The sequence below is a fragment of the Carcharhinus amblyrhynchos genome, chromosome 13 (assembly GCF_965287045.1).
Source record: "Carcharhinus amblyrhynchos chromosome 13, sCarAmb.v2.hapA, whole genome shotgun sequence".
Classification (NCBI taxonomy): Eukaryota; Metazoa; Chordata; class Chondrichthyes; order Carcharhiniformes; family Carcharhinidae; genus Carcharhinus; species Carcharhinus amblyrhynchos.
The window spans coordinates 80,836,645-80,863,815 of NC_137336.1; the positions used below are offsets into that span (position 1 = coordinate 80,836,645).

Consider the following 27,171-nt stretch of genomic DNA (forward strand, 5'->3'; position numbering starts at 1 on the left):
AAGGAAATTTGGAAAGTCAAAACGCAATCGAGCACAGTCAGCATTGTTTAAGAAGGGTAAATCTAATTTGATGCAGTTATTTAAAGATCTAACAATCTAATTGGATTTTGGAGATCCTGTAGATTGTGTATGATCTGATGTCATTTGATAAGGTGCCATACAAAGAAAGTTGAGTTGAGACCAAGATGGGATCAACGAATATCGTATTGAACGGGAGTGCATGTTGGAGCGGCTGAATTGTGTCCTCAGGAAGACACCACCATTAATGTTCTCCAGTCCGCCCCGCTACCCCACCATTTATTCTCTGATTAACCATTTTACCATTTATATAGATGATCTGGAGGAGGGAACCGAGTGTAGAGTGTCGAAATTTGCTGATGATACCAAGATTGGGGGAACGGCAAATTGTGCGGAGGGTGTGGAGAGTCTGCAGAAGGATCTAGATAGGCTGGGCAAATGGGCCAGGAAATGGCAAATGGAATTTAATGTTGGCAAGTGCGAGGTGGTCCACTTTGGTAGGAAAAATGGTAGGAAGGGCTATTACTTACGGGGCGAAAAACAGCAGCAGGCGACGGTGCAGAGGGACCTCGGGGTCCTTGTGCATGAGTCGCAAAAACCCAGCTTGCAGGTGCAGCATGTGGTCAGGAAGGCGAATGGGATGCTGGCCTTCATAGCGAGGGGGATTGAATATAGAAGTAGGGAGGTCTTGCTGCAGCTGCATAGGGCATTGGTGAGGCCGCAGCTGGAGTACTGTGTGCAGTTTTGGGCGCCGCACCTGCGCAAAGATATTTTGGCCTTGGAGGGAGTGCAGAGGAAGTTTACTAGGCTGATACCGGAGTTGAGGGGGTTGAGCTATGAGGAGAGGCTGAATAAACGAGGCTTGTACTCGTTAGAGTTTAGAGGAATGAGGGGAGATCTCATTGAGACGTATAAGATGATGAATGGGATGGATAGGATAGAGGTGGAGAGACTCTTCCCGCTCAAAAAAGACAGTAGGACTAGGGGGCACAGCCTCAAGATAAAGGGGGTCGGTTTAAAACGGAGTTGAGGAGGAACTTCTTCACTCAAAGGGTGGTGAATCTCTGGAATTCTCTGCCCGTTGAAGTGGTGGAGGCTGCCTCGCTAAATATATTTAAGAAGCGGGTTGATGGGTTTTTGATAAGAGAGGGGATTAAGGGTTATGGGGAGAGGGCGGGAAAGTGGAACTGAGCCACGACAGATCAGCCATGATCTTATTGAATGGCGGGGCAGGCTCGAAGGGCTAGATGGCCTACTCCTGCTCCTATTTCTTATGTTCTCATGTTCTTTTGTAACGTGGAGCAACACAAATCAATTAATCCTTGGTCACAGTTATCGCTGCAAGCATTAAAATGTGTCTCTTGCAATTCCAGAGGTAAATCTTATCCTGCATTTGTAGGAGGGGAGAAAAACGCTGATGGTGGAAATCTGCAAGAAACCTAGAAATGCTGAGAAACACATCTCAACAAGTCTGAGGATATCTGTCAAGCGAGAAACAGAGTTAATGTTTTGAGTTCATATGACTCTTGCTCTGAGTTAAAGAGAGCAAGATACATGCTGGATTTCAAACTATTTAAGACGAGGTGAGCAAAAGTTAAGTTCAGGAATAGGTGGCAGCTCAGAAAGACGGGACAAATGTGTCGTGGAACACAAGGCAAAGTGTAGTATTAAGGAGCATAGGCTACAGGACGGCACAGTGATCCAGCGATTATCACTGCCCCTCACAGCGCCGGGGAACCAAGTGCGATTCACGACATAGATCACTCTTTAAGCGGCATCAGGACATTCTTCCCGTGTCCATATGGGTTTCCTCTGACCGCTCCAGTTTCCTCAAAGACCTGTTGGTTAGATGCATCTGCTATGCTATGAAGGCTGCCTGAATTATTTTGAACCAGGGGTCTTCAAACTCCACATCGGCATGTTTGAAAATGGATATTTAATTTCAATTTCACTTCCCAGGCTCTGCAAAGATAAAAAAAAATGTGATTATTACTGGAATCACGAACTTCTTAGCTAGCTCACCTGTCTGACCATTTTCACTCGTCCAAAGGTGATTTTAGCCTGAAGATTACAAGCTGGATCATTCTCACCCTTCGATCGGTCCTCCTTTCTTTGATATAACAAACTCCATGATGCTTCTTTTCATTCTGCAATCACGGATCTCGCATTCGGAAACATCACAGGCAACCGCACATTCGAAGTACATTGGACTAGCCTCGTCCTGGGCGAACCATTTTTTATTTAAGCATTTTTATTCCGTAAAAAAAAACAACAACTCGAACAATATCCAAACCGACAATGGGAGGCATTGCACCCCATCTTGGGCTTGATCAAACAAGATCCTAGCTGGCGAGATGAAGAACTACACTCCATTCCGGGTTTGATCAAATGCTTTATTTTAGCTAAAAGGCGGAGATGGATTTGAAAATCTACATCAGGTGAGACCTCAGTTTACCTTTATTATCTACCCTAACCATTCACACTATACTAACCTGGGCGAACCACCATCACGGGTGTCAGCACACTCCAGGCGCAACGGGCTAGCCTCGACACCCGCTTCAAACCTGAGCGTGTTATTTTTCGATCTTGAATATGAGCGGCCAGGAAGACGATGTTTACATGTTCGGCCCAAAGAACAGTGATTATTGGTCCTGAAATGGTAAAGGAACGACGATAGATCTTCATGATAGAATGATGTCAAATATTAGTTCCAATTTAGTTCAAAAGCCCAAGCTATAAATGAACTACTAAATGTTCAAATATCAATGTAGAGTGTTGTTTCATTGAGTAGTTTCTTAATCTTGTTTCTATTCACTCAATGGTACACCTCTCGCAATGGCTATGTTGCTACCAACACATTTATGTTCTTTCTTTAAATAATTGTGAAAGAACATCATTATCGTTAACTTCGTTTTTTTCTCCCTAGGCTGTTTGTTAAATCACTGTAACAAATCCTTTAAAATGATGTAACCAGTGAAATAGTCTCAACGGGGCGACCTCTCTCATTTTAGTATTGGCTCATTCGAACACGCAATGATATATAATCAGTTGCAGCCACCATTATCTTTACCTCACAGATAATGGAATACTCAGTGATATATCAGATAGAAAGCATCTACTACCCTCTTCTCGCAGCCATTGGCATTATTGGTAAGGCTTTGCGCCCATTCTGAATGTTGTTAACTAATGATGATTTCTTATTTACGCTTGCTCCCTGCCTTGTACTTCAACATTTTTCTGTTTTTTCTCTGAGTGATAAAGATATAGTTCCGTGCTACCGTTTAAATCAGGAATAATTTTACTGTTGGCTGTAGGAAGATTGTTGACAAGGCTTTTATTTTCTTCAGTGCTCAACAGAGTCAATTTTGTGAGAACCTTCCGCTTCATTGATTCTTATCCATTTTCACCTAAAGAGCAAATGCGAGAATAAGTATCTAAATATCGGTGGATGATTTAATTCCCCTGTCATATGGGTAGATATTTACGACCATTGTTGCGAATGCAAATAAATGCAGGTGTTGTTTGCAAAGGACAACTGGCACGAAACTACCCATGTTGCGCTATTTTTTGATGATTCTCTCCTCACCATTTAACACCACAGTAAACATGTACTTTTTTTTAAATAGAGGAAAGACTAGTCTATAGTAAATTGCGTAAATAAGGGTGCTCAAGTATATATAGAAACATAGAATCATATAATCCCTACAGTACAGAAGGAGGACATTCGGCTTATTGACGCTGCACCGACAGTAATCTCACCCAGGCCTTATTCTCGTAAACCCACAGATTTACAATACAATCAATGTAGCATGGCTAATCAAACTGATTCGCATTCTTTGGTCTGAGGGAGGAAACTGGAGCACCCAGAGGAAACCCACGCAGACAAGGAAAGAATGTGCAAACTCCACACAGGCAGTGACCAGGGGCTGGATTTAATACCGGATTCCTGGCGCTGTGAGGCAGCAGCATGAACCATAGTTCCACCATGCTCCCCACACAGTGTATATTTTTTGCGTTAACGGCAGAAAGGTTCAGTGGACATCATAGAACCAGATATAGTACATGAACACTCAAGATAATAAAACTAACACCCACAAGTCAACTAAAGGTAAGACCTGTAAGTCAGCTGTTTGTAAAATGCAATGCACTTTGAAAACGTTCTCCACATTTGAACACTGGAGAACAGATCATAGAACACGACAGTGGCCCTTTGGCCTGTCGAGTCTGCCCCCAACACAATCCCACCCAGGCCCTGCCCCCATATCCCTACATATTATACCTATATATTCCCGCTAACCTACGCATCCCGAGACACTAAGGGGCAATTTCTTAGCATGCGCAATTAACCTAACCCGCGCATCTTTGGACTGTAGGAGGAAATCCACGCAGACACGAGGACAGTGTACAAACTCCACACAGACAATGACCCGAGCTGAGAATCTAACCCAGGACCCAGGTGCTGTGAAGCAGCAGTACTAACCACTGTGCTGCCGTGCCGCCCCAATAATTGACAACACGCCTCTTACTTTGAAAACGTTTGATAGTCTCGCTGAATTATTACTTGAATTTCGTTCATTTGTAAAGTATTTCATGATGCAAGCATTACTATGAAATAAGTCAACTGTACCTTAGTTGGTCACGCTACCGTCTCTGTGTATAAAAATACTGACCCTCGAACGAGCCAAATTAAATATCGTAGCATGTTGTGATTTTAATGAGTTATCCCCACTTTAGAATTTCCATCTGTCATGAAGCAGCGCCAACATTTCCAGGGCCGCAACAAAAATTATGTCCATAAGTCCTGATGAAGCTCCAATGCCCCTCATCTTCGCCCTTTCCTGGAATGTCAATTCTTAAGCAATTTTCGGAATGTCAAAGAGTCCTCCAGGTCATATCTAACCATTATTTAGAAAAGTTCCCTAACACATCCTTGTGTTTCACTTCTATCTCCATTTAATGAAGTCTAAGCGCATTGTTTAGCACATTCTTATCTAGAGCTCCCACATTCAGAAATATGGGTAGGTGCATCAAAGTATATTCTCAGTCTATTTCACAATTGCACCATAAATTATATATTTTTTGAGAATGTATTTTCCAAGTTGAATCAGTTATTCTTGCATATTGAGATTCATGTGTCCTGCTTTTCCAAGTTTTCTCTCTCAGTTTGTGTCTTCTGTTTCTTTTGTCATATCTCTCCGGCCTAGTTAAAATAGCTTTCAAAAGGCGAAGTCCACTTTAGGCCACGATGAGCTCAGACAAGATTTCATTAACTGTCAGCTCAAGCAAACGTACCGAGTGCCTATTGTTATCCCTCTTTCTTATTTTTCTCCATTCATCCGGTTCTGCTGGTTGTCCATTTACACTTGTCTATATAGTTAACTTCCGCACATCATTTGCTTAAGACTGCCGGTTCTGGTAAAAGTGACCGTTTCCTCCTCCTGCGGACATACGGAACCAGATTTTTTTTTATGTCAAGCTATCATTTCTCAAGATTGGATCCGGTTCCATTTGATGCATGCCAGGTTTACTGTCGTTCTTTTTCCACTTTGAGATTTAGAAGTATGACCGCGACGTTGCAAAATACTCAGCAAAACCATACTCAAACAAAATAACCAATGTCATTACAGATCGTTGTGACATTTTTTTTCGATTCGCTGTTAACCACTATTAAGAGTGTTTTTTTCTTATGTTCAATTCATTGAAGTTTTGTACTCTTTGCTATTTTGTTTAATTCATATGACTGCGCGGCAAAAATCCATTTCAATTGCACTTTTGAAGATTTCTGATGATACCACTGTGGTGGTCGAATCCCAATCAATGAGATCACGCAGGACACGAAAAAGAGATTCTGCTCAAATGGGGCAATGACATAAGTCTCTCCTCAAATGTCAGTAAATCGAAGGTGATAACCATTGACTTCAAGAAACGCAGTGGAGGATCTGCAACTGTTTATCTCAATGGGGATGAAGTGGAGATGGTCGAGAACTTCAAGTGGCTCGGTGCCCAGATCACCCACAATCTGTCCTACCCCTACAAGACAATGTTCTAATTACGAAAGTCAATCAACATCTTTACTTTCTCACAAGGCAAAGGAAAAATGGCCTGTCCATTAAGACATTTCGCAATATTTACAAATGCACCATAGAATGTATACTCCCTGGATGTTATATGGTTATAACAGCTTATATGGTTACTGCTCTGATCAAGACCGCAAGGAACAACAAAGCTTGGGAGCATAGCCCAGTCGATCAGGCAAATCAGTCTCCCATCCATTGACTCCGTTTAGTCATTCTACTTCCTCTGGAAAGCAGTCAGCATGATCGAGGACCTCAGGCATCACGGGAGGACTACCTTCCACGTTGTTCATTCGGGAAAGTAAGATACACACATCGGAAAACACGTACCAACTGACTCAAGAAGACTTCCTTTAGAGATTAAATGGCCCTATCATGCAGTCAATTGATCTTGTCTTCATCACACGTGCAACTGAAAAACTATATTCCACATCCTAACATTTTGCTTTCCACTAAGCGCTTAATGGATGGTATATCCTGTCTGTAAAATGCACAAGGAACAATTTTTACTCTATTCCAAAGCATGTGACAATAAATCAAATCAGATCATCGTGGTCTTCTGTAAAAAGAAAATCAATTTGCTGCAGTGAATGTCATTTGCACTTTTTACATTGAATCTTTATTCGAAGGATAAAATATTAATCTGTGAATTTCTCTGCTAAATTGTTGATGTTAATTCTATTTGTTACAGTTAACGCAGTGGCAATTGTGATCCTGAAACGAGGGAAATGTGGCCTCTCCAAATGTATCACTCAGTACCTAATGGCAATGACTTCAGCAGATCTACTACTCGTCATCACCGATGTTATATTGAATCGACTTAATAATATGTATTTCCCTGTCAATTTCTTATCTATTACTCCAGTGTGTGCGCTGAAAGCAGCTTTATTTCTTTCAGCAATTAATTGTTCCGTTTGGTTCACAGTGGTTTTTACCTTTGATCGGTTTGTAGCCATTTGTTGCCAGACACTGAAACAACGATATTGCACCAAAAGAACCGCGGTTGTGGTTGTCAAAGCAGTGACCATTATCAGCTGTGTGAGGTGCATTCCCTGGTGCCTTGTCTTTAGCCCTTCAATAATTATTGACAATGTTCCATGGTATTGCATTGAGAAAGATCTCTATTATACCTCAACATTTTATATAGTGTATGAGAGGATTGACATTGTACTAACACCGTTGCTTCCATTTGCTCTGATTTTGGTTTTCAACACTCTGACTGCTAGGAATATTATAATTGCCACTAAGCTGCGGAGGAGCCTCAGGGGACAAGGCAAAGCAGAGAATCATATTGACCCAGAAGTGGAGAGCCGAAGGAAATCCATTATATTGCTCTTTGCTTTGTCTGCCAATTTTATACTGTTGTGGATTCCATATATTGTGTACTCCTTAACCTGGAGAACTGTAAACTACAATTACACAGACAAAAGCTTTACCAATACAGAATATGTCGCTCAGCAATGTGGATACATGCTGCAGCTTCTGAGTTCATGCACCAACACCTGCATTTATGCACTAACACAGAGGAAATTCAGAGAGGAGTTAAAGAACGGGGTTAAATATCCATTTATTCTAATTTCAAAAATATTTGGACAACAAAGTAAAACAAATCTGCAATAATAGGTTCTAACATGACAGATTACTCTGCATTCAAAATATAACACGACTGTCACTTGTCTATTATTGCAATAAAATATATTCTATGACCCTTGTGACAATGGTAGATTTTTTTCATTCACATCTTGCAAAGTCTTGCAGCCTTAACTGTCATTAACACTGCACCCGCCTGAAATGACACCTCTATTTTCTCGCTCAGCGAGATATGACTAGCCAGAGCATTCCTACATATAATTACATGGCGAGAGCATATATGCCAGAATCATCTCGCCTGGTCCCTGCAGTTGCGGAATCAGCCAAGGATCACGGCGGCATATTGGTTAGCTCTGTTGATTCATGGCAGCAGGGCGCCTGATTCGATTCCAGCCTTGGGTCCTTGTCTGTCTGTTCGTGTCTGCGTGGATTTCCTTTCAGTTTTCAGTTTCATCTGACAGTGGCAAAGATGTGCATGGCAGGTGCATTGACCATACTAAACTGCACCTGAGTATTCGTCTGCAGGTTAGCTGAATTAGTTATAGTAAATAAGAACATAAGAACATAAGAAATAGGCGCAGGAGTAGGCCATCTAGCCCTTCGAGCCTGCCCCGCCATTCAATAAGATCATGGCTGATCTGTCGTGGCTCAGTTCCACATTCCCGCCCTTTCCCCATAACCCTTAACCCCCTCTATCATCAAAAACCCATCAACCCGCGTCTTAAAAATATTTAGCGAGGTAGCCTCCACCACTTCAACGGGCAGAGAATTCCAGAGATTCACCACCCTTTGAGTGAAGAAGTACCTCCTCAACTCCGTTCTAAACCGCTCCCCCTTTATCTTGAGGCTGTGCCCCCTAGTCGTACTATCTTTTCCGAGCGGGAAGAGTCTCTCCACCTCTATCCTATCCATCCCATTCATCATCTTATACGTCTCAATGAGATCTCCCCTCATCCTTCTAAACTCCAACGAGTACAAGCCTAGTTTATTCAGCCTCTCCTCATAGCTCAATCCCCTCAACTCCGGCATCAGCCTACTAAACCTCCTCTGCACTCCCTTCAAGGCCAAAATATCCTTGCGTAAGTACGGCGCCCAAAACCACACACAGTACTCCAGCTGCGGCCTCACCAATGCCCTATACAGCCGCAGCAAGACCTCCCTACTTTTATATTCAATCCCCCTCGCTATGAAGGCCAGCATCCCATTCGCCTTCCTGACCACCTGCTGCACCTGCAAGCTGGGTTTTTGCGACTCATGCACAAGGAACCCGAGGTCCCTCTGCACCGTCGCCTGCTGCAATTTTTCGCCACGTAAGTAATAATCCTTCCTACCATTATTCCTACCAAAGTGGACTACCTCGCACTTGCCAACATTAAATCCCATTTGCCAGTTCCTGGCCCATTCGCCCAGCCTATCTAGATCCTTCTGCAGACTCTCCACACCCTCCGCACAATTTGCCGGTCCACCAATTTTGGTGTCATCAGCAAATTTCGACACCATACATTCGGTTCCCTCCTCCAGATCATCTATATAAATGGTAAATAGCTGAAGCCCCAGCACCGACCCCTGGGGCACTCCACTAGTCACCATCCGCCAATCCGAATAGCACCCATTGACCCCGACTCTCTGCTTCCTATTTGACAACAAATCCTCGATCCACGCTAACACCCTACCCCCAACTCCATGTCCCCTGACTTTCTGCAATAACCTCTTGTGAGGTACCTTGTCAAACGCCTTCTGAAAATCAACAAAGACCACATCCACCGGTTCTCCTCTATCCACCGCCCTAGACACATCCTCATAGAACTCCAGTAAATTCGTCAGACACGACTTCCCTTTAACGAAAGCGTGCTGCGTCTGCTCTATCAAGCAATTCCCCTCAAGATGCCTCGCTATTTCCTCCTTGATGACGGATTCTAACATTTTACCTACAACAGACGTTAAACTAACCAGCCTATAATTCCCTGCCTTTTGCCTGGCACCCTTTTTAAACAACGGCGTAACATTAGCCGTTTTCCCATCTTCCGGCACTTCCCCGGAATCCAGCGACGTCTGGAAAATAACCACCAAGGCATCCACTATCACCTCCGCCATTTCTTTCAGAACCCTCGGATGCATTCCATCCGGTTCTAGCGACTTGTCCACAATCAGCCCCTCCAGTCTGTCGTGCACCGCCCCTCTCGTAACAGCAATGTCATTAAGACCCTCCAGTCCTACCACCTTTCCATCTCTAACACGCGGCAATTTATTCACGTCCTCCTCCGTGAAGACAGAAACAAAAAAGTTATTCAAGTCCTCAGCCATATACCCATCCCCTACCACTAAGTCCCCCTTCTGCATGGGGTTACGTTGATGGTGCATGGAGATGAGCTTGGGTAAGATCCACTTTCCGAGAGACAGTACATACTTGATGGGCAGAATGACATCCAAATGTGGAATGATTCTATATTTGGAGCCCTTCTCTTTTTTAGCTGCACCGAGACCACATCAACATAATTCATGGAACAGATATAATGCTGGATTTCAGATTTATATCTACATCACCTTTCTCAACGCAACCTGTCTTTGGGTTGTCGAGCTATTTGTTTGATATTGAATGCTGCATCTTATGCAATTTACTCGGCTGCATCATTTAACTGGAAAATCCGTTCAAAATCACTGCTAACTCACTTCTCTTGCCGTGGATTCCGTATTTTCTATGGTGAGTGTCTTATGTTGCAAATGATTGTTTATAATTTTGCATTTGGGATGCAAGCCCGTTGACATCCCCTCTTCTTATTCTCTTCGTTCTATTGGCAACCATATTTTTTCCACTCTATACCAATATGCTACCTTGTCAGTCCATGTGTGGCTTGTTACCCCATCACTTCGATGTCTTCAACAACTTTTGTGTTTTTTACACAAAATGTTGCAGGCTACTCCAGTCCGGCGTTATGCACGGAAATTTGCTGTTCTTTCCAGTGCAGCTATGTACCCTTGGCCGAGACTCAGGCCCGTTAACCATTGTTGCGGCCGTGTTCAGGGAGGCTGAACCTACACCTGGTTCACTCTCTACCTGTACAGTTTCCTTTAAAATTCTTTGTTAAATCTCATGTTTGCAAACCACTTTTATATTTATACTTTATATTGATTTTTTTTTCTTTGGTTTGACATTCATCTTTGAGGTGACATGAATTTGTGAATGCAAGGACATTCTGTGATGTCTATTTTCCACTTTGAAAATTCTCTTGTAACGTATTAACATAAAGAAAAAGAAAATACTGTGGATGCTGGAAATCTAAAATTAATATAAAAAGTTTTGTAAACGTTCATTGGATCACGTAGTACCTGTGGAGAATGAGGCAGAGTTAACGTTTGGGTTCCCATAGAACAATTCTGCTGCACTGAAGAAGAGGGATAGACGTATTGCATTGTGTAGCGTACAGAGGGGTGGAGCAGCTGGAGAAGAGTGAAAGGTCAACGATTAGTGAGAGTGAAGAGAGCTTACAATAAAAAAAGGCAAAGATTAAAGTTGTGTTGATGAAAACAGTGAGGGCTATGGAATTTGCAAATCGTAGCACAAACGAGTGACAACAAAATGTGTACAGTGCTCAGAGACGTAAAGTCCTGTGGAGTCTGACTCATGGCCTATAAGGGAGCGTTGTGCCAAAAAATAAGATTCAAAATTGTCCATGATAGAGGGAAAATACCGCTTTATTAAATTGTTGAAACTCAATGTTGAGTGCAGTTATTGGAAGGTGGGATTCCACTCATTCAGTTTGTGCTGGGTTTCACTGAAACATTCCAATAGACCAAGGATTGACATCGGAGCATGAGTCTCGGCTGCTGAGTTGAATTTATTAGCAGCAGAAAAATTAGGATCACGGTTGCATGCTTAGCGATCGTATTCCATGAAATCTTCACCCAGCCTGTTTTTTGCCTCCATCGTGGAGAGGTGAATACATTTGGAGCAGTGAATACTGTCGGCAAAGTTGCTGGAGGTGGAAATGAAACGGTGCTTCAGTTGTAAAACGTTATTGGATTTTGGTCGGTGAAGAAAGAGGATATAAAGGGACAGAGGTTGCATCTTCGGTGACTGCAGGACAAGCTAAGCTGGGGAAGTTTTGTGGGCTTAGCGTGAAGGAGAAAGACGTTTGAAGGAGTCGCCCATTGCAGAACAATTTCATAGACTAATGGGAGTTGTGAGGAAAATGGATGTTTAACGCTGGCATCTCTGTGGAGTTGGGGCAATGATTTTCTGAATGCGAAGGCTAGTGGGTCGAAATGTGAGGAAAATGGGGGACACTATCATCATTCTAGTCAGGCAGCACATAGCTTAGATTACATTGCTGGGGCAGAAATAGATGTGCACGTGTTTCTTCTTTCAATACTTAGAAAATTATAGCTTTCTTCACAGCAGCCTGGAGGAAGGAAATGGTTCAATAAAGTCATCAGTCATTGGAATGTTTTTGACCAACAAATCACTTTACGCTGCCATGCATGACGAGAGCTCCTGATCTCTATCACGGAGGTCTTAGATGAGAGTACACAAGCGACTCTGGACGAAATGAATTGGATTATCAGTTAAACAGAAACACTAGTGCCACAGTTTCAATCAATGGGTGGTTGATATAACGCTTTTCAATGAGAGTGTAGCCGGGAATTTTGATTCCGTGACCGAATACCTTTGCAAGGACTAACTTCTTTTCTGCAAAATACAAACTTTTCAGACGTAAAATGAATCTGTACAAAAGTGTATATTCAACTTTTTTTAAAGCTAAGTTATTAAAACGTTGAAAAATAAAATTTGACGTACAAAGGGATGGAACTTAAAATGGAAAAGACAGAACAATACCTTTGGCCGAAGAGAAATCACAGCTATGCCAGTCAACACAGGAGTAGCATAAGGTTTTCAAAAAAGATTGTGTGTTCATACGAAAATGTAAGTTAATTATACTCTATTGTTATCAATAGTCCAATCCATTAATTAGCTCAACATGCTTTCATTTATTATGCAACATGCCAATCTAATCACGACAATTTTTATTAAATCAATTAATACCTTCCACCTTCAATAATGTTATTTCATTATTTCTTTCTGAAACGCCGAAGTCCGCCTTGGCATAAATCACTTTCTTGTTGCTATGGTACGCAAGAAAATATATTTTACTTAATTCAGCACCGGCTAATTGGCTAAATTTGGTCTAATGCCAAATGGGGAGCCAGCAGTCGACATCAGTCCAGGCCTGAGCGGCTTACATCATATAAAATGTATCTTAAGATGGTCCTTCACACGGGTATATTTTGAATAGGTTTGTTTGCATCCATTCTTTTCATAATGCAAGTTAAACCATTTAATATCAAAATGTCGAATCTTGTATTCTTCGTTAAAGTTACTGATATCTTTAGTCAAAGTAAGGATAAACTGCATGTGTCTGCCTTAGAATCTTAATTCATACAATTCAATTTTAAATAAATCAGCTTATTTCAAAATTGTTCATTTATATAAAACGTACACCTCATGGTTCAATTTTCTTTCAAATCCTTGCACATATAATCAACTGTTCATAACCTTCATGCAGGGTAGGATTAATTATAGATTTCCCTTAATCCTATCTGATAGTTGCTAATATTTATTGTCCCCTTCTACAGTTTCAATCAATACATGGTTGATGCAACGCTTTTCAATTAATTCTGGAGTAAGACAAAATGCCCGATTACATCCATTGTTGTCCTTGTGTTCCAAAGACACACCACTCAGCAGGGTCCATTTGGAAAGTTTGGGGAAGTAGTGGACTGACAATCGCAAAAATTGGATGCACATAGGTCAAAACTACGATGCACATGCATAACGTAAGTTCATTTACATGGATCCGCGACCTGATGTACATTTGTAACCAGATCAAACAGCCCTCCAGAGCCAAGATAAATCAAGGGAAAAAAGGGTGTGCGGGTCACACAGAAAACAAATTGCATGGCAATGTACATAAGAACATAAGAAATAGGAGCAGGAGTAGGCCATCTAGCCCTTCGAGCCTGCCCCGCCATTCAATAAGATCATGGCTGATCTGTCGTGGCTCAGTTCCACTTTCCCGCCCTCTCCCCATAACCCTTAATCCCCTCTCTTATCAAAAACCCATCAACCCGCGTCTTAAAAATATTTAGCGAGGTAGCCTCCATCAGTTCAACGGGCAGAGAATTCCAGAGATTCAGCACCCTTTGAGTGAAGAAGTTCCTTCTCAACTCGGTTCTAAACCGCCATCCCTTTATCTTGAGGCTGTGCCCCCTAGTCCTACTATCCTTTCTGAGCGGGAAGAGTCTCTCCACCTCTATCCTATCGATCCCATTCATCATCTGATACGTCTCAACGAGATCTCCCCTCATCCTTCAAAACTCTAACGAGTACAAGCCTAGTTTATTCAGCCTCTCCTCATAGCTCAACCCCCTCAACTCCGGTATCAGCCTAGTAAATCTCCTCTGCACTCCCTCCAAGGACAAAATATCCTTGCGTAAGTACGGCGCCCAAAACTGCACACAGTACTCCAGCTGCGGCCTCACCAATGCCCTGTACAGCTGCAGCAAGACCTCCCTACTTCTGTATTCAATCCCCCTCGCTATGAAGGCCAGCATCCCATTCGCCTTCCTGACCACCTGCTGCACCTGCAAGCTGGGTTTTTGCGACTCATGCACAAGGACTTCGAGGTCTCTCCGCACCGTCGCCTGCTGCAGTTTTTCGCCACGTAAGTAATAATCCTTCCTACCATTATTCCTACTAAAGTGGACCACCTCGCACTTGCCAACATTAAATTCCATTTGCCAGTTCCTGGCCCATTCGCCCAGCCTATCTAAATCCTTCTGTGGACTCTCCACACCCTCCGCACAATTTGCCGTTCCACCAATCTTGGTGTCATCAGCAAATTTCGACACCCTACACTCGGCTCCCTCCTCCAGATCATCTATATAAATGGTAAATAGCTGAGGCCCCAGCACCAACCCCTGGGGCACTCCACTAGTCACCTTCCGCCAATCCGAATAGCACCCATTGACCCCCACTCTCTGCCTCCTATTTGACAACCAATCCTCTATCCACGCTAACACCCTACCCCCAACTCCATGTCCCCTGACCTTCTGCAAAAACCTCTTGTGAGGTACCTTGTCAAGCGCCTTCTGAAAATCAAGAAAGACCACATCCACCGTCTCTCCTCTATCCACCGCCCTAGGCACATCCTCATAGAACTCCAGTAAATTTGTCAGACACGACTTCCCTTTAATGAAACCGTGCTGCGTCTGCTCTATCAAGCAATTCCTCTCAAGATGCCTCGCTACTTCCTCCTTGATGACGGTTTCTAACATTTTACCTACAACAGACGTTAAACTAACCGGCCAATAATTCCCTGCCTTTTGCCTGGCACCCTTATTAAACAACGGCGTAACATTAGCCGCTTTCCAATCTTCCGGCACTTCCCCGGAATCCAGCGACGTCTGGAAAATAACCACCAAGGCATCCACTATCACCTCCGCCATTTCTTTCAGAACCCTCGGATGCATTCCATCCGGTCCTGGCGACTTGTCCACAATCAGCCCCTCCAGTCTGTCGAGCACCACCTCTCTACCAACAGTAATGTCATTAAGACCCTCCAGTCCTACCACCTTTCCATCTCTAACACCCGGCAATTTATTCACGTCCTTCTCCGTGAAGACAGAAACAAAAAAGTTATTCAGGATCTCAGCCATATCCCCATCCCCTGCCACTAAGTCCCCCTTCTCATCCTCTAAGGGACCAACGTTGACCCTAGCCAGCCTCTTCCTTTTTATATATTTATAAAAACTCTTGCTATCCTTTTTTATATTAAGCGCTAGTCCAGCTTCATAGTTTCTCCTGCCCTTCTTTATCAACTTTTTGCCAATCTTTGTTGACATTTAAACCTCTCCCAATCCTCTTCTCGCCCACTCCTCTTAGCTACTCGAAACGCCTCCGCTTTTAATTTAACACTTTCCATCACCTCCTTCGTTATCCACGGCTTATTACCTCTCCTCCTACTGTCCTTTTTGACCATCGGAATAAATTTCCGCTGAGCACCAAGAAAGATCTCCTTAAAGATTCTCCACTGCTCCTCAGCAGACCTACCTTCCAACGCACTCCCCCAGTCTACATTCGCCAATTCTTCTCTCATCCTACCGTACTCCCCTCTATTCAAACAAAGGACGCGTGTCCGGGAACCCACTTTGTCCTCCTCCATCTGCACCAGAAACTCCCGCATACAATGATCACTCTCCCCAAGAAGATCCTTCACCGCAAGGTCCCTAATTCTACCCGCCTCATTACATAGCACCAGATCCAAGATAGCTCGCTCCCTCGTCTGCTCCAACACACACTGTTCAAGGAAACTATCCCGGCAGCATTCCAAGAACTCCTCCTCGAGCCCACCGCGTCCAGCTTGGGTCGACCAATGTATATGCAGATTGAAATCCCCCATAACTACGGCCGTCCCATTCCTGCACGCCGCACTTATTTGCTCGTTAACAGCCCGCACCACCTCCAGATCATTGTTCGGGGGCCAATAGACGACACCCACCAACGTCTTCCTCCCTATGTTGTTCCTAATCTCTACCCACAACGATTCCGCTTTCTGCTCCTTGGCCCCAATATCATTCCTTGCTACCACCCTGATGCTATCCTCAATCAGCAGAGCTACCCACCCCCCCTTTTCCCTCCCGCCTATCCTTCCTGAACACTTGATGCCCCTGGACATTCAGCTCCCAGTCCCTGTCACCTTGCAGCCACGTCTCTGTAATGGCCACCAGATCATATCCATTTGTGCTGATTTGCGTCACCAGCTCATCCACTTTATTCCGAATGCTTCGTGCATTCAGATAAAGTGCCGTCGTCCCAGCCTTCACCTGGACCCTATTTGCCATAACGCCACCAACCATACTCACGCCCCCTACTCCCTCTAGTATTGGGACATCCTCGGCCTCTTCCCTTACCTGTACCCTCTCCTCAACTCTAGACCCCGTAATGTCACCTACCCTCGCACCCTACCCCCCGTCTAATTAGTTTAAAGGCCTGTCTACAGTCCTCTTTACTCGATTCGCTAGCACTCTGGTCCCAGCACGTTTCAGACCAACCCCATCCCGCCCGAACAGGTCCCACCTACCCCAATACTGATGCCAATGCCCCATAAATTCAAACCCATTCCTCCCACACCAATCCCTGAGCCACCCATTCACTTCCTTAATCCTATCAACCCTACGCCCGTCTGCACTCGGTTCAGGCAGTAGCCCAGAGATAACCACCTTGTCGGTTCCACTCTTTAATTCCATTCCCAGCTTCTCATACTCCCTCCCCAGATCCTCAATTCGCATTCTGCCTACGTCGTTGGCACCCACATGTACCACAACGACCGGATTCTCACCCTCCCACTCCAGGTTCCTCTGCAGCCCAGATGCGACATCATGGACCCGAGCACCAGGCAGACAACACACCCTTCTGTGCACTTTGTCATTGTGACAAAGGGCAGTGTCAATACCCTTCACCCCACTATCCCCTATCACTACTATGTTCCTTTTCACCTTCTCCTTGCCTATGTCCTGCTGCATCACTGTACCGTGTGCAGTTTGCTCACCAACCTCACCTCCCTCGTCCTCGTCCAGACTGGAAGCAAAAACCTCAAACCGTTTATGCAGATTGAGAGGCTGAGGCCTCCGCTCCCCACCCCGCTTCCTCCTCTCCCCAACCCCCTTCCTCCTCTCAGCAGCCCCCTCTTGTTCCTGACCCTTAGAGTTAGCCAGTCTAGGGGGGGGTGGATGTCACTTGCGCCCCATTGACAATGTCACCCTCCCTCCCCTTGATGAGCCTCAGTGTCTGCAGCTCAGAGGCCAGCTCATCTACCTTGAGCTGGAGCTCCTCCAGCAACCTGCACTTACTGCAGACATGGTCGCTGGGAAGGACCCTGGGGTCCACCAGTTCCCACATCATACAGAAACAACACATCACATGCCCCTCCATTATTCACTGTAGCAGTATTGAAAATTTCCACACGCACTTACCTGGCCCTTTTTCTCTCCAGCCCTTTTGATATTAAGCCCTAGTAGCTCACTCTGCTTCCCCCTCACTCCGCTGCCCGCTCCGACGCTGCCCGCTGTCTATACCAGGCCTCTTTTTAAACCTGGCACTGATTTAAAGCTTGCTGGTCCACAACTCCCTTCTAACCACTCCCTCAGAATTCTTAAAGAGGAAAATACAAAAAGCCCACAAAAATGCTTTTAAACGATTTAAACAGTTCTACAAGGAACAAAGTGCTTTAAACTTATTTAAACAGGTTTTTAACAGGTAAATTCTTATCTCTCTCTCTGCTCCTTCACTCCTCTGCTCCAGCAAACAATAACCTTCCCTGTGTGAGTGCAATTTCAACAACATTCAAGGAGCTCTACACAATCCAAGGCAAAGATGCTGGTTGTTAAAAACTCACCCACTATCTTATACCTTCACTCCCTTGACCATCAGTACATATTACCATCAGTGTGTTTAGTGTACCATGGATGCATTACATCAAGCCTCCTTCGCAAACATCTTCAAAACCCCCGAACTCTATCAAATAAAAGAAGAAGAACGTCAGGTTAATCGGAGAAACTGTAAGTTCACCTCCAAGCCACACAATATCCTGACATGATGGTATGCCACCGTTCCATCGCGGTCTCCTGGCAGAATGCCTATAACTCCCTCCCTAGTAGATCCAAGAGTCTTTGTGAAACTCACAGACAGCATAGATTCAAAAAGGCAGAATATCACCAACTTCTCAAGTATGGGTAATTTAAATGTTTACGTAAACAGCGCTGCCCACGGCCCCTGAACAAACATTCAATGCTTCGGCATTTCGGGCTTCAGTCATTAAAACGCATTACAGATGAGATGGGCTAAATGACACATTGATAATATGTGATCGATGAACTACAGTGATGATTATGGATAGAGGTGTTCAAGGGGAATTTAATACAAATTCTGCCTTTTTAAGAAAATGTTGTAAACATCATGCTTGGAGGGCTTAAAAGAATGTTGCAGCAAGCTGCAAACATTGACTGGCGAAATTTCTTTGGAACAGCGGACTAGATGCATCGAAGGCATTTCTGTGTATATCAGTGCGGCGCCGAAAGGCACACTGTGGAGTGGGATCAAATGCATTCAAGGTAACGTTACTTCGTGATCCATTTAAACTTCAAGGAACACGCAGGTAGTTGTAATAGATGAGTCAAAACTATCACGATGGATATAATATTTTTAGAAGGACAGATGGAACACAGTGGGCAGATGGGCTCGCTTAACCGAATGAAATGGTTTGAAATTGTAAATGAATGTACATGACTAGCTGGGCGGTATTGGCTAGTTATATCTGCTGAATGGAATGAAATTCGTTGTCGGGGAGATGTGCTGAACAGAATTTTGTGGATAGGTGATACGACAGGCTATGGATACAATATATGTTTTCTATGGAAAGCTGATGGTGATGTTGTCGTTAAGTGACATGACAGGTTGAAGAGAGTAACTTGGCAAGATTGTATGGACTGCAGTATTCGCTATTACTAATATTGTACTATTAATTTACTATTGACTGAAGGGAATATTGTGGCTGGGTGGTACGAATAGGTGAAGAAGTACCTTGAATAGGTGAATATACTACAGGCTGTCTTTAAGACTGGTAAGGTGATATGCCACGTTGAGGGGAATATTTGAATAAGTGACACAGCAGATTGAAGGGAAAACAACGGATCTAAATGGAAGAGTAGTGTTCATCGGCCTGAGAGAACGTGGGAGCTCTGTCACCAGTTGCGCTACAATCAGTCTCTTAAATCTTATCCCAGGGCAAACTGTGGCCAAACTCATTTTGCGAAGCCTGGATATTGACTTGCTCAGACTCTAATTTTGAAACCTTTCACCAACTTTAATGAGTTATGTCAATTTTCAGAAAGCCGGAACTAGTTTCCCTACTGTTCGTGTCAAAGTTTTTCTGTTAAGTTGTTTAGCGTGGTGTGCATGGACCTCCTACCGAAAACCGGCATGACGAGTGATCGCTGCTATTCTCAGTTAAAATCGAAAAGGTGAAATATTCGTGTTCTTCCTAAACCCCATCAGGTGACTGTTCTGTGGGGAAGGAGTCCGAGCCCTCAAGAATTCCTCTGTGAGGGGGCAACATTTTTTGTTTCTTCTTGAGTTATTGCATCTGCTGAAGCCCTAATGCTCCGAATATCGTGTGAAGTTATCCCAAGAGAGTTGCCCTGAAATGGTAAAGGAACTACGATAGATCCTCATGTCAGAATGATGTTAAATGTAAGATTCCAATTTATTTCAAAAGCCCAAACTACGAATGAACTACTAAATGTTCAAATATCAATGTAGAGTGTTGTTTCATTGAGTAGTTTCTTAATCCTGTTTCTATTCACTCAATGGTACACCTCTCGCAATGGCTGTGTTGCTACCAACACATTTATTTTCTTTCTTTAAACAATTGTGAAACAACATCATGATCGTTAACTTCGTTTTTTCTCCCTAGGCTGTTTGTTAAATCACTGTAACAAATCCTTTAAAATGATGTAACCAGTGAGATACTCTCAACGGGGCGATCTCTCTCATTTTACTGTTGGCTCATTCAAACACGCAATGATATATAATCAGTTGCAGCCATCATTATCCTTACCTCACAGATAATGGAATACTCAGTGATATATCAGATAGAATGCATCTACTACCCTCTTCTCGCAGCCATTGGCATTATTGGTAAGGCTTTGCATCCAGTCTGAATGTTGTTAACTAATGTTGATTTCTTATTTACGCTTGCTCCCTGCCTTGTACTTCAACATATTTCTGTTTTTTCCCTCTGAGTGATAAAGATGTAATTCCGTGCTACCGTTTAAACCAGGAGTAATGTTACTGTTGGCTGTAGGGGGATTATTTACAAGGCTTTTATTTTCTTCAGTGCTTAACAGAGTCAATTTTGTGAGAACCTTTCGTTACATTGTTTCTTATCCATTTTTACCAAAAGAGCAAATGCGAGAATAAGTATCTAAATATCGGCGGATGATTTAATTTCCCTGTCATATGGGCAGATATTTACGACCGTTGTTGCGAATGCGAATAAATGGCAAGTATTGTTTGCAAGGGACGACTGACACGAAACTACGCATGTTGCGCTATGTTTTGATGGTTCTCTCCTCGCCATTTAACACCACAGTAAACACGTATTTTTTTTTCAATAGAGGAAAGGCTTGTCTATAGTAAATTGCGTAAATAAGGGTGCTCAAGTATATATAGAAACATAGAAGCATAGAATCATATAATCCCTACAGTACAGAAGGAGGACATTCGGCCCACTGACGCTGCACCGACGGCAATCCCACCCTGGCCCTATTCTCGTAACCCCACATATTTACTCTGCTAATCCTGTGAAACTAGAATCAGTGTGGAATGGCTAATCAAATTGATTCGCATTCTTTGGTCTGCGGGAGGAAACTGGAGCACCCAGAGGAAACCCACGCAGACAAGGATAGAATGTGCAAACTCCACACAGGCAGTGACCCGGGGTTGGATTTAATACCGGATCCCTGGCGCTGTGAGGCAGCAGTGTGAACCATCGTGCCACCGGGCTCCCCATACAGCGTATATTTTATGCGTTAACGGAAGAAAGATTCAGTGGGCATTATACAACAGGTTATAGTATATAAACACTCAAGATAATAACTAATACCCACACGTCAACTAAAGGTAAGCCTGCAGTCAACTGCAATGCACTTTGAAAACGTTCTCCACATTTCAACACTGGAGAACGGATAATTGACAGCACAAGTCTTATTTTCAACACCATTGATAGTCTCGCTGAATTATTACTTGAATTTCGCTCATTTGTCAACTTTTTCATGATGCAAGCTATACTATTAAATGAGTCAACTGTACCTCAGCTAGACACACTACCTGTGTCAAAACTGACTAGGGGGCACAGCCTCAAGATAAAGGGGAGGCGGTTTAGAACGGAGTTGAGGAGGAACTTCTTCACTCAAAGGGTGGTGAATCTCTGGAATTCTCTGCCCGTTGAAGTGGTGGAGGCTGCCTCGCTAAATATTTTTAAGAAGCGGGTTGATGGGTTTTTGATAAGAGAAGGGATTAAGGGTTATGGGGAGAGGGCGGGAAAGTGGAACTGAGCCACGACAGATCAGCCATGATCTTATTGAATGGCGGGGCAGGCTCGAAGGGCTAGATGGCCTACTCCTGCTCCTATTTCTTATGTTCTTATGTTCTTATGTTAAATCTGACTACAGATTTCGGTCACAGAAGGAAGGACCCGCGGAATATTGCAGTGTGGAGGCAGGTTAGACAACATTTCGATTTCGACAAATTCAGCCCCTTCTCCTTTGCCAATTTGCTTTCGTATCTTATTCCAATATTTCATAGAAATAAACAGCTTTAGCCTGGATGCGGGGGCCGAAACCTACACCCAATTAATATTAGAAGCGTATATATTATATTGACATTTTAATATTGATGTGGAAATCAGCTGATGCGTTTCGTAACGTACAACAGTGACAATGCTCCATTGGTGGTGAAAAATGTCGTCATGTCTTGTGGTCGTGAAAATGTTTATTTCACTAAAAATGTTCAGGTTTCTATTTTACCAAAATTCACCAGCTTTAATTAAGTCTTGGTATTAATAGGTGGGATTTAGAAAATAAACTGGGTTCACAAAGAACAATTATCGTTTTTGTTATATCTTAACTGAATAAAGCATTTTGAAAAAAGTATCCTTTTTCCTTTTCGATGTCGAGACATGCGCACCACAGCCAAGCTGATAATTAATGCGTTTTACCGTCGTTATTTAATTATCAGAGTAAATAAGATGAACCGACTGCTTTGTTGCTGTTTGTTGTCTGGGTACTTAACAGAATCGATTACTAGACAAGTTCCGATGCTAATTAAGAGTCGGCACACTGGCACAGTGTTGAACAGGGCTGTGTTGCAGCTTCAGAGATCTGGGTCCGATTCCCGGCTTGGGTCACTGTCTGTCTGAAATTTGCACATTGTGTCTGCGTGGGTTTCCACACATAGTCCAGAGATGTGCGGGTTAGGTTAATTGGTAATACTAAATTGCCCTTTAATGTGCCTTAGGGTGCTGGTTCGAGGGATTAGCGGGGTAAAGTTGTGGAGTTGTGGGAATACGGCTCGGCGGGCCGGGGGTGGAGGTGGGGTTCGGTGGCGGAGGGGGATGTGAGGGGGAGACTGTTGGTGGTGCAGATTCGAAGGGCCGAATGGCTTCTTCTGCATTGTAGGGATTCTACAAGTCACCCAACTAGCTTACCTTCTATTTTATAAAAGAGGGCTCGTGAATCTATCATGCAAAATTGGACACCTGAGTGCGTTGCCTTTTTACATGATAGCAACTGTTGATTCCATGAAATCATAAAGAAGAGAATGAAATACATCGTCGGATAGACATTAAAACATAGTTCCATGCTCCTGGTTTTTCTTGTCACCTGAACGTTTTCCTTTTCTAAGTGGAGATTCAATTCACTTTCAGAAAGTTACGGCAGAACCTGTTTCGTTCCCCAAATCATGCAAATGTTTGTTGCCATAACAAAGTGCGATATAAATTGAAACAGTCACTTTTAATTTTTGTCGTTGTTCAGTGTCTGTCTGTTCTAATCAACAACGTCATTTGTTTACTTACCCTCGAACCAGCCAAATTAAATATCGAAGCATGTTGTGATTTTAAAGGGTTATTCCCACTTTAGCTTTTCCATCCATCATGAAGCAGCGCCAACATTTCCAGGCACGCAACAAAAATTATGTCCATAAGTCCTGATGAAGCTCCAGTGCCCCTCATCTTCACCCTTTCCTTGAATGTCAATTCTGAAGCCATTTTCGGAATATCAAACAGTCCCCCAGCTCCTCTCTAAACATTATTTCGAAAGGTTCCCTAACACATCCTTGTTTTTCTTTTCTGTCTCCATTTATGAAGCTTAAGTGCATTGTTTAGCGCATTCTTAACTAGAGCTCCCACATTCAGAAATATGGGTGGGTGCATCATATTATATTCTCAGTCTGTTTCACAAACGTACCAAAAATTACATAGTTTTTCAGAATGTATTTTCCAAGTGGAATCAGTTATTCTTGCATATTGAGATTCATGTGTCCTGCTTTTCCAAGTTTTCTCTCTCAGTTTGTGTCTTCTGTTCCTTTTGTCATATTCCTCCAGCCTAGTTAAGATAATTCGCTGCCTGTGCCATATTTACACTTTGAAAGTATTCCCTGTATATCAGAGTCCAACTCAATTGTTTCTCCTGGCACGTTCTGATAGCCTGGGTGGCATAATGTTGTTCACCCTTGCAGTTAAAAAGCTCAGAATTTACTGCTATTGCAAGCGATCATCAGTTTCCATTCTGAGAGCAGGAATGAGTTTCGCTGACAAATCAACTGTGAGCGTATCATGAGCGCTCATAGTCCAAATTCCAGATTACCTTCCGCATTATAAATAATTAACTATGCCCTGTCCTTTAATAATAATGCCGAACATGAACCAATCTAATCCCAACGTATATTATCTTGTCCCTTTTAAATTTAATCCACTGACAATTGAAGAGGAAGGTTAATAGGTTAATGCAGTGGGGCGGGGGCGGGGGGAGGGGGCGGGGCGGATCTGTACGTGTCAATTCTTTGCCGAAGAGCATAACTGAATGTAACAAAAGCCTATTGAAAAAGATTTTCGATTCATATTGGAGTCGAGACTCGGTGGGGGCGGGGCGGGGGTGGGGGCGGGGTGGTGGGGAGAGGGGGAGGCGTCAAAAGGCGAAGCCCACTTTAAGCCACCGTTAGATCAGACAAGACTTTATTAACTGTCAGCGCAAGCAAACGGACCGAGTGCCAATTGTTTCCCCTCTTTCTTATTTTTCTCCATTCATCCGGTTCTGCTGGTTGTCCATTTACACTTGTCTATATAGTAAACATACGCACATCATTTGCTTAAGACTGCCGGTTCTGGTGAAAGTGACCGTTTCCTCCTTCTGCGGACATACAGAACCAGATTTCTTACTTATGTCAAGCTATCATTTCTCAAGATTAGATCCGGTTCCACTTGATGCAAGTCAGGGTTACTGGCGTCTTTTTTACACTTTGAGATTTAGAAGTATGACCACGACGTTGCCAAATATTCAGCAAAACCATACTCAAACAAAATAACCAATGTCATTACACATCGTTGTGACTTGTTTTTCGATTCACTATTAACAACTATTAATAGTGTTTTTTTCTTATGTTCAATTCATTGAAGTTTTGTACTCTTTGCTATTTTGTTTCATTAATATGACCGTGTGGCAAAAATCCATTTCAATTGCATTTTTCAAGTTTTCTGAATCGAATCTCAATCAATGAGGTCACGCAGGATACGAAAAAGATAGAGATTCTGCTCAAATGGTGCAATGACACAAATCTCTGTGTCAGTAAAACGAAGGAGATAGCCATTGGCTTCAAGAAACTCAGTAGGGGATCTGCATCTGCCTACATCGACAGTGATGAAGTGGAGATGGTTCAGAACTTCACGTTTCTTGGTGTCCAGATCACCAACAATCTGCTCTGGCCCCTCCTAGACGATGTTTTAGTTCAGAAAGCCCACCAACATTTCTACTTTCTCACAAGGCAAAGGAAATCGGACCTGTCCACTTCCCAATATTTACAGATTCACCATAGAAAGCAGAGTCCCGGATGTCACATGGTTAGAACAGCTTATATGGTTGCTGTTCTGATCAAGACCGCAAGGAACGACAGAGGGTTGCGAGCATAGCCCAGTCGATCAGGCAAACCAGCCTCCCATCCACTGACTTCGTTTACTCATTCTACTTCCTCTGGAAAGCAGTCAGCATCATCATGGACCTCGGACATTGCGGGAATACTACCTTCCACTTTCTTCGTTCGGGAAAATAACAAACACACATCGGAAAACAAGGACCAACCGACTCAAGAACACTTTCTTTAGAGATTAAAGAGCCCTATCATAAATTCAATTGATCTTCTCTTCACCACACGTGCAACTGAAAAACTATATTCCACACCCTAACGTTTTGTTTTTCACTCCGCGCTTAATCTTGTCTGTAAAATGCACAAGAAACAATTTTCATTCCATCCCAATGCATGTGACAATAAACCAAATCAAATCATCGTATTCTTCTATAGAAAAGCAATCAATTTGCTGCAGTGCATGTCATTTGCATTTTTCACATTGACTCTTATTCAAATGATAAAATATTTATCTGTGAATTTGTCAGCTAAATTGTTGATGTTTAATTGTATTTGTTACAGTTAACGCAGTGGCAATTGTGATCCTGAAACGAGGGAAATGTGGCCTCTCCAAATGTATCACTCAGTATCTAATGGCAATGACTTCAGCTGATCTACTACTCGTCATCACCGATGTTATATTGGATCGACTTAATAATAGGTATTTCCCTGTCAATTTTTTATCTATTACTCCAGTGTGTGCACTGAAAGCAGCTTTATTTCTTTCAGCAACGAACTGTTCCGTTTGGTTCACAGTGTGTTTTACCTTTGATCGGTTTGTAGCCATTTCTTGCCAGACACTGAAACGACGATATTGCACCAAGAGAACTGCGGTTGTGGTTGTCATAACAGTGACCATTATCAGCTGTGTGAGATGCATTCCCTGGTACCTGATCTTTAGCCCTTCAATCATTATTGACAATGTACCATGGTTTTGCATCGAGAAAGATCTGTATTATACCTCAACATTTTATATAGTGTATGAGCGGATTGACATTGTACTAACACCATTGCTTCCATTTGCCCTGATTTTGGTTTTCAACACTCTGACTGCTAGGAGTATTATAATTGCCACTAAGCTGCGGAGGAGCCTCAGGGAACAAAGTAAATCAGAGAATTATATTGACCCAGAAGTGGAGAGCCGAAGGAAATCCATTATATTACTTTTTGCTTTGTCTGCCAATTTTATACTATTGTGGATTCCATATATTGTGCACTTGTTAATCTGGAGGTATGTAAACTACAATTACACAGACAAAAGCTTTACCAATTCAGAATATGTCGCTCAGCAATGTGGATACATGCTGCAGCTTCTGAGTGCATGCACCAACACCTGCATTTATGCACTAACCCAGAGGAAATTCAGAGAGGAGTTAAAGAACGGGGCGAAATATCCATTTGTTCTAATTTCAAAAATATTTGAACAACAAAGTAAAACAGAACTGCAATAAGAGGTTCTAACATGACAGATTACTCTGCATTCAAAATATAACACGACTGTCACTTGTCTATTATTGCGATAAAATATATTCTATGACCCTTGTGACAATGGTAGATTTTTTTCATTCACATCTTGCAAAGTCTTGCAGCCTTAACTGTCATTAATACTGCACTCGCCTGAAATGACACCTCCAATTTCTCGCTCAGCGAGATATGACGAGCCAGACCATTCCTACATATAATTACATGGCGAGAGCA

The 27,171-nt window shown here is 43.0% G+C and overlaps 1 protein-coding gene across 1 annotated transcript; it reads left to right on the plus strand.

Annotated features, from left to right (window-relative positions):
* Nucleotides 1-3,098: 3,098 nt before the first annotated feature.
* On the plus strand, nucleotides 3,099-26,924 carry LOC145351407 (uncharacterized). Its single transcript, XM_080201013.1, has 3 exons — nucleotides 3,099-3,168; nucleotides 6,784-7,692; nucleotides 25,996-26,924. Exons 1-3 carry the CDS (start codon nucleotides 3,099-3,101, stop codon nucleotides 26,922-26,924), a joined length of 1,908 nt encoding a protein of 635 aa, XP_080057139.1.
* Nucleotides 26,925-27,171: the final 247 nt, after the last annotated feature.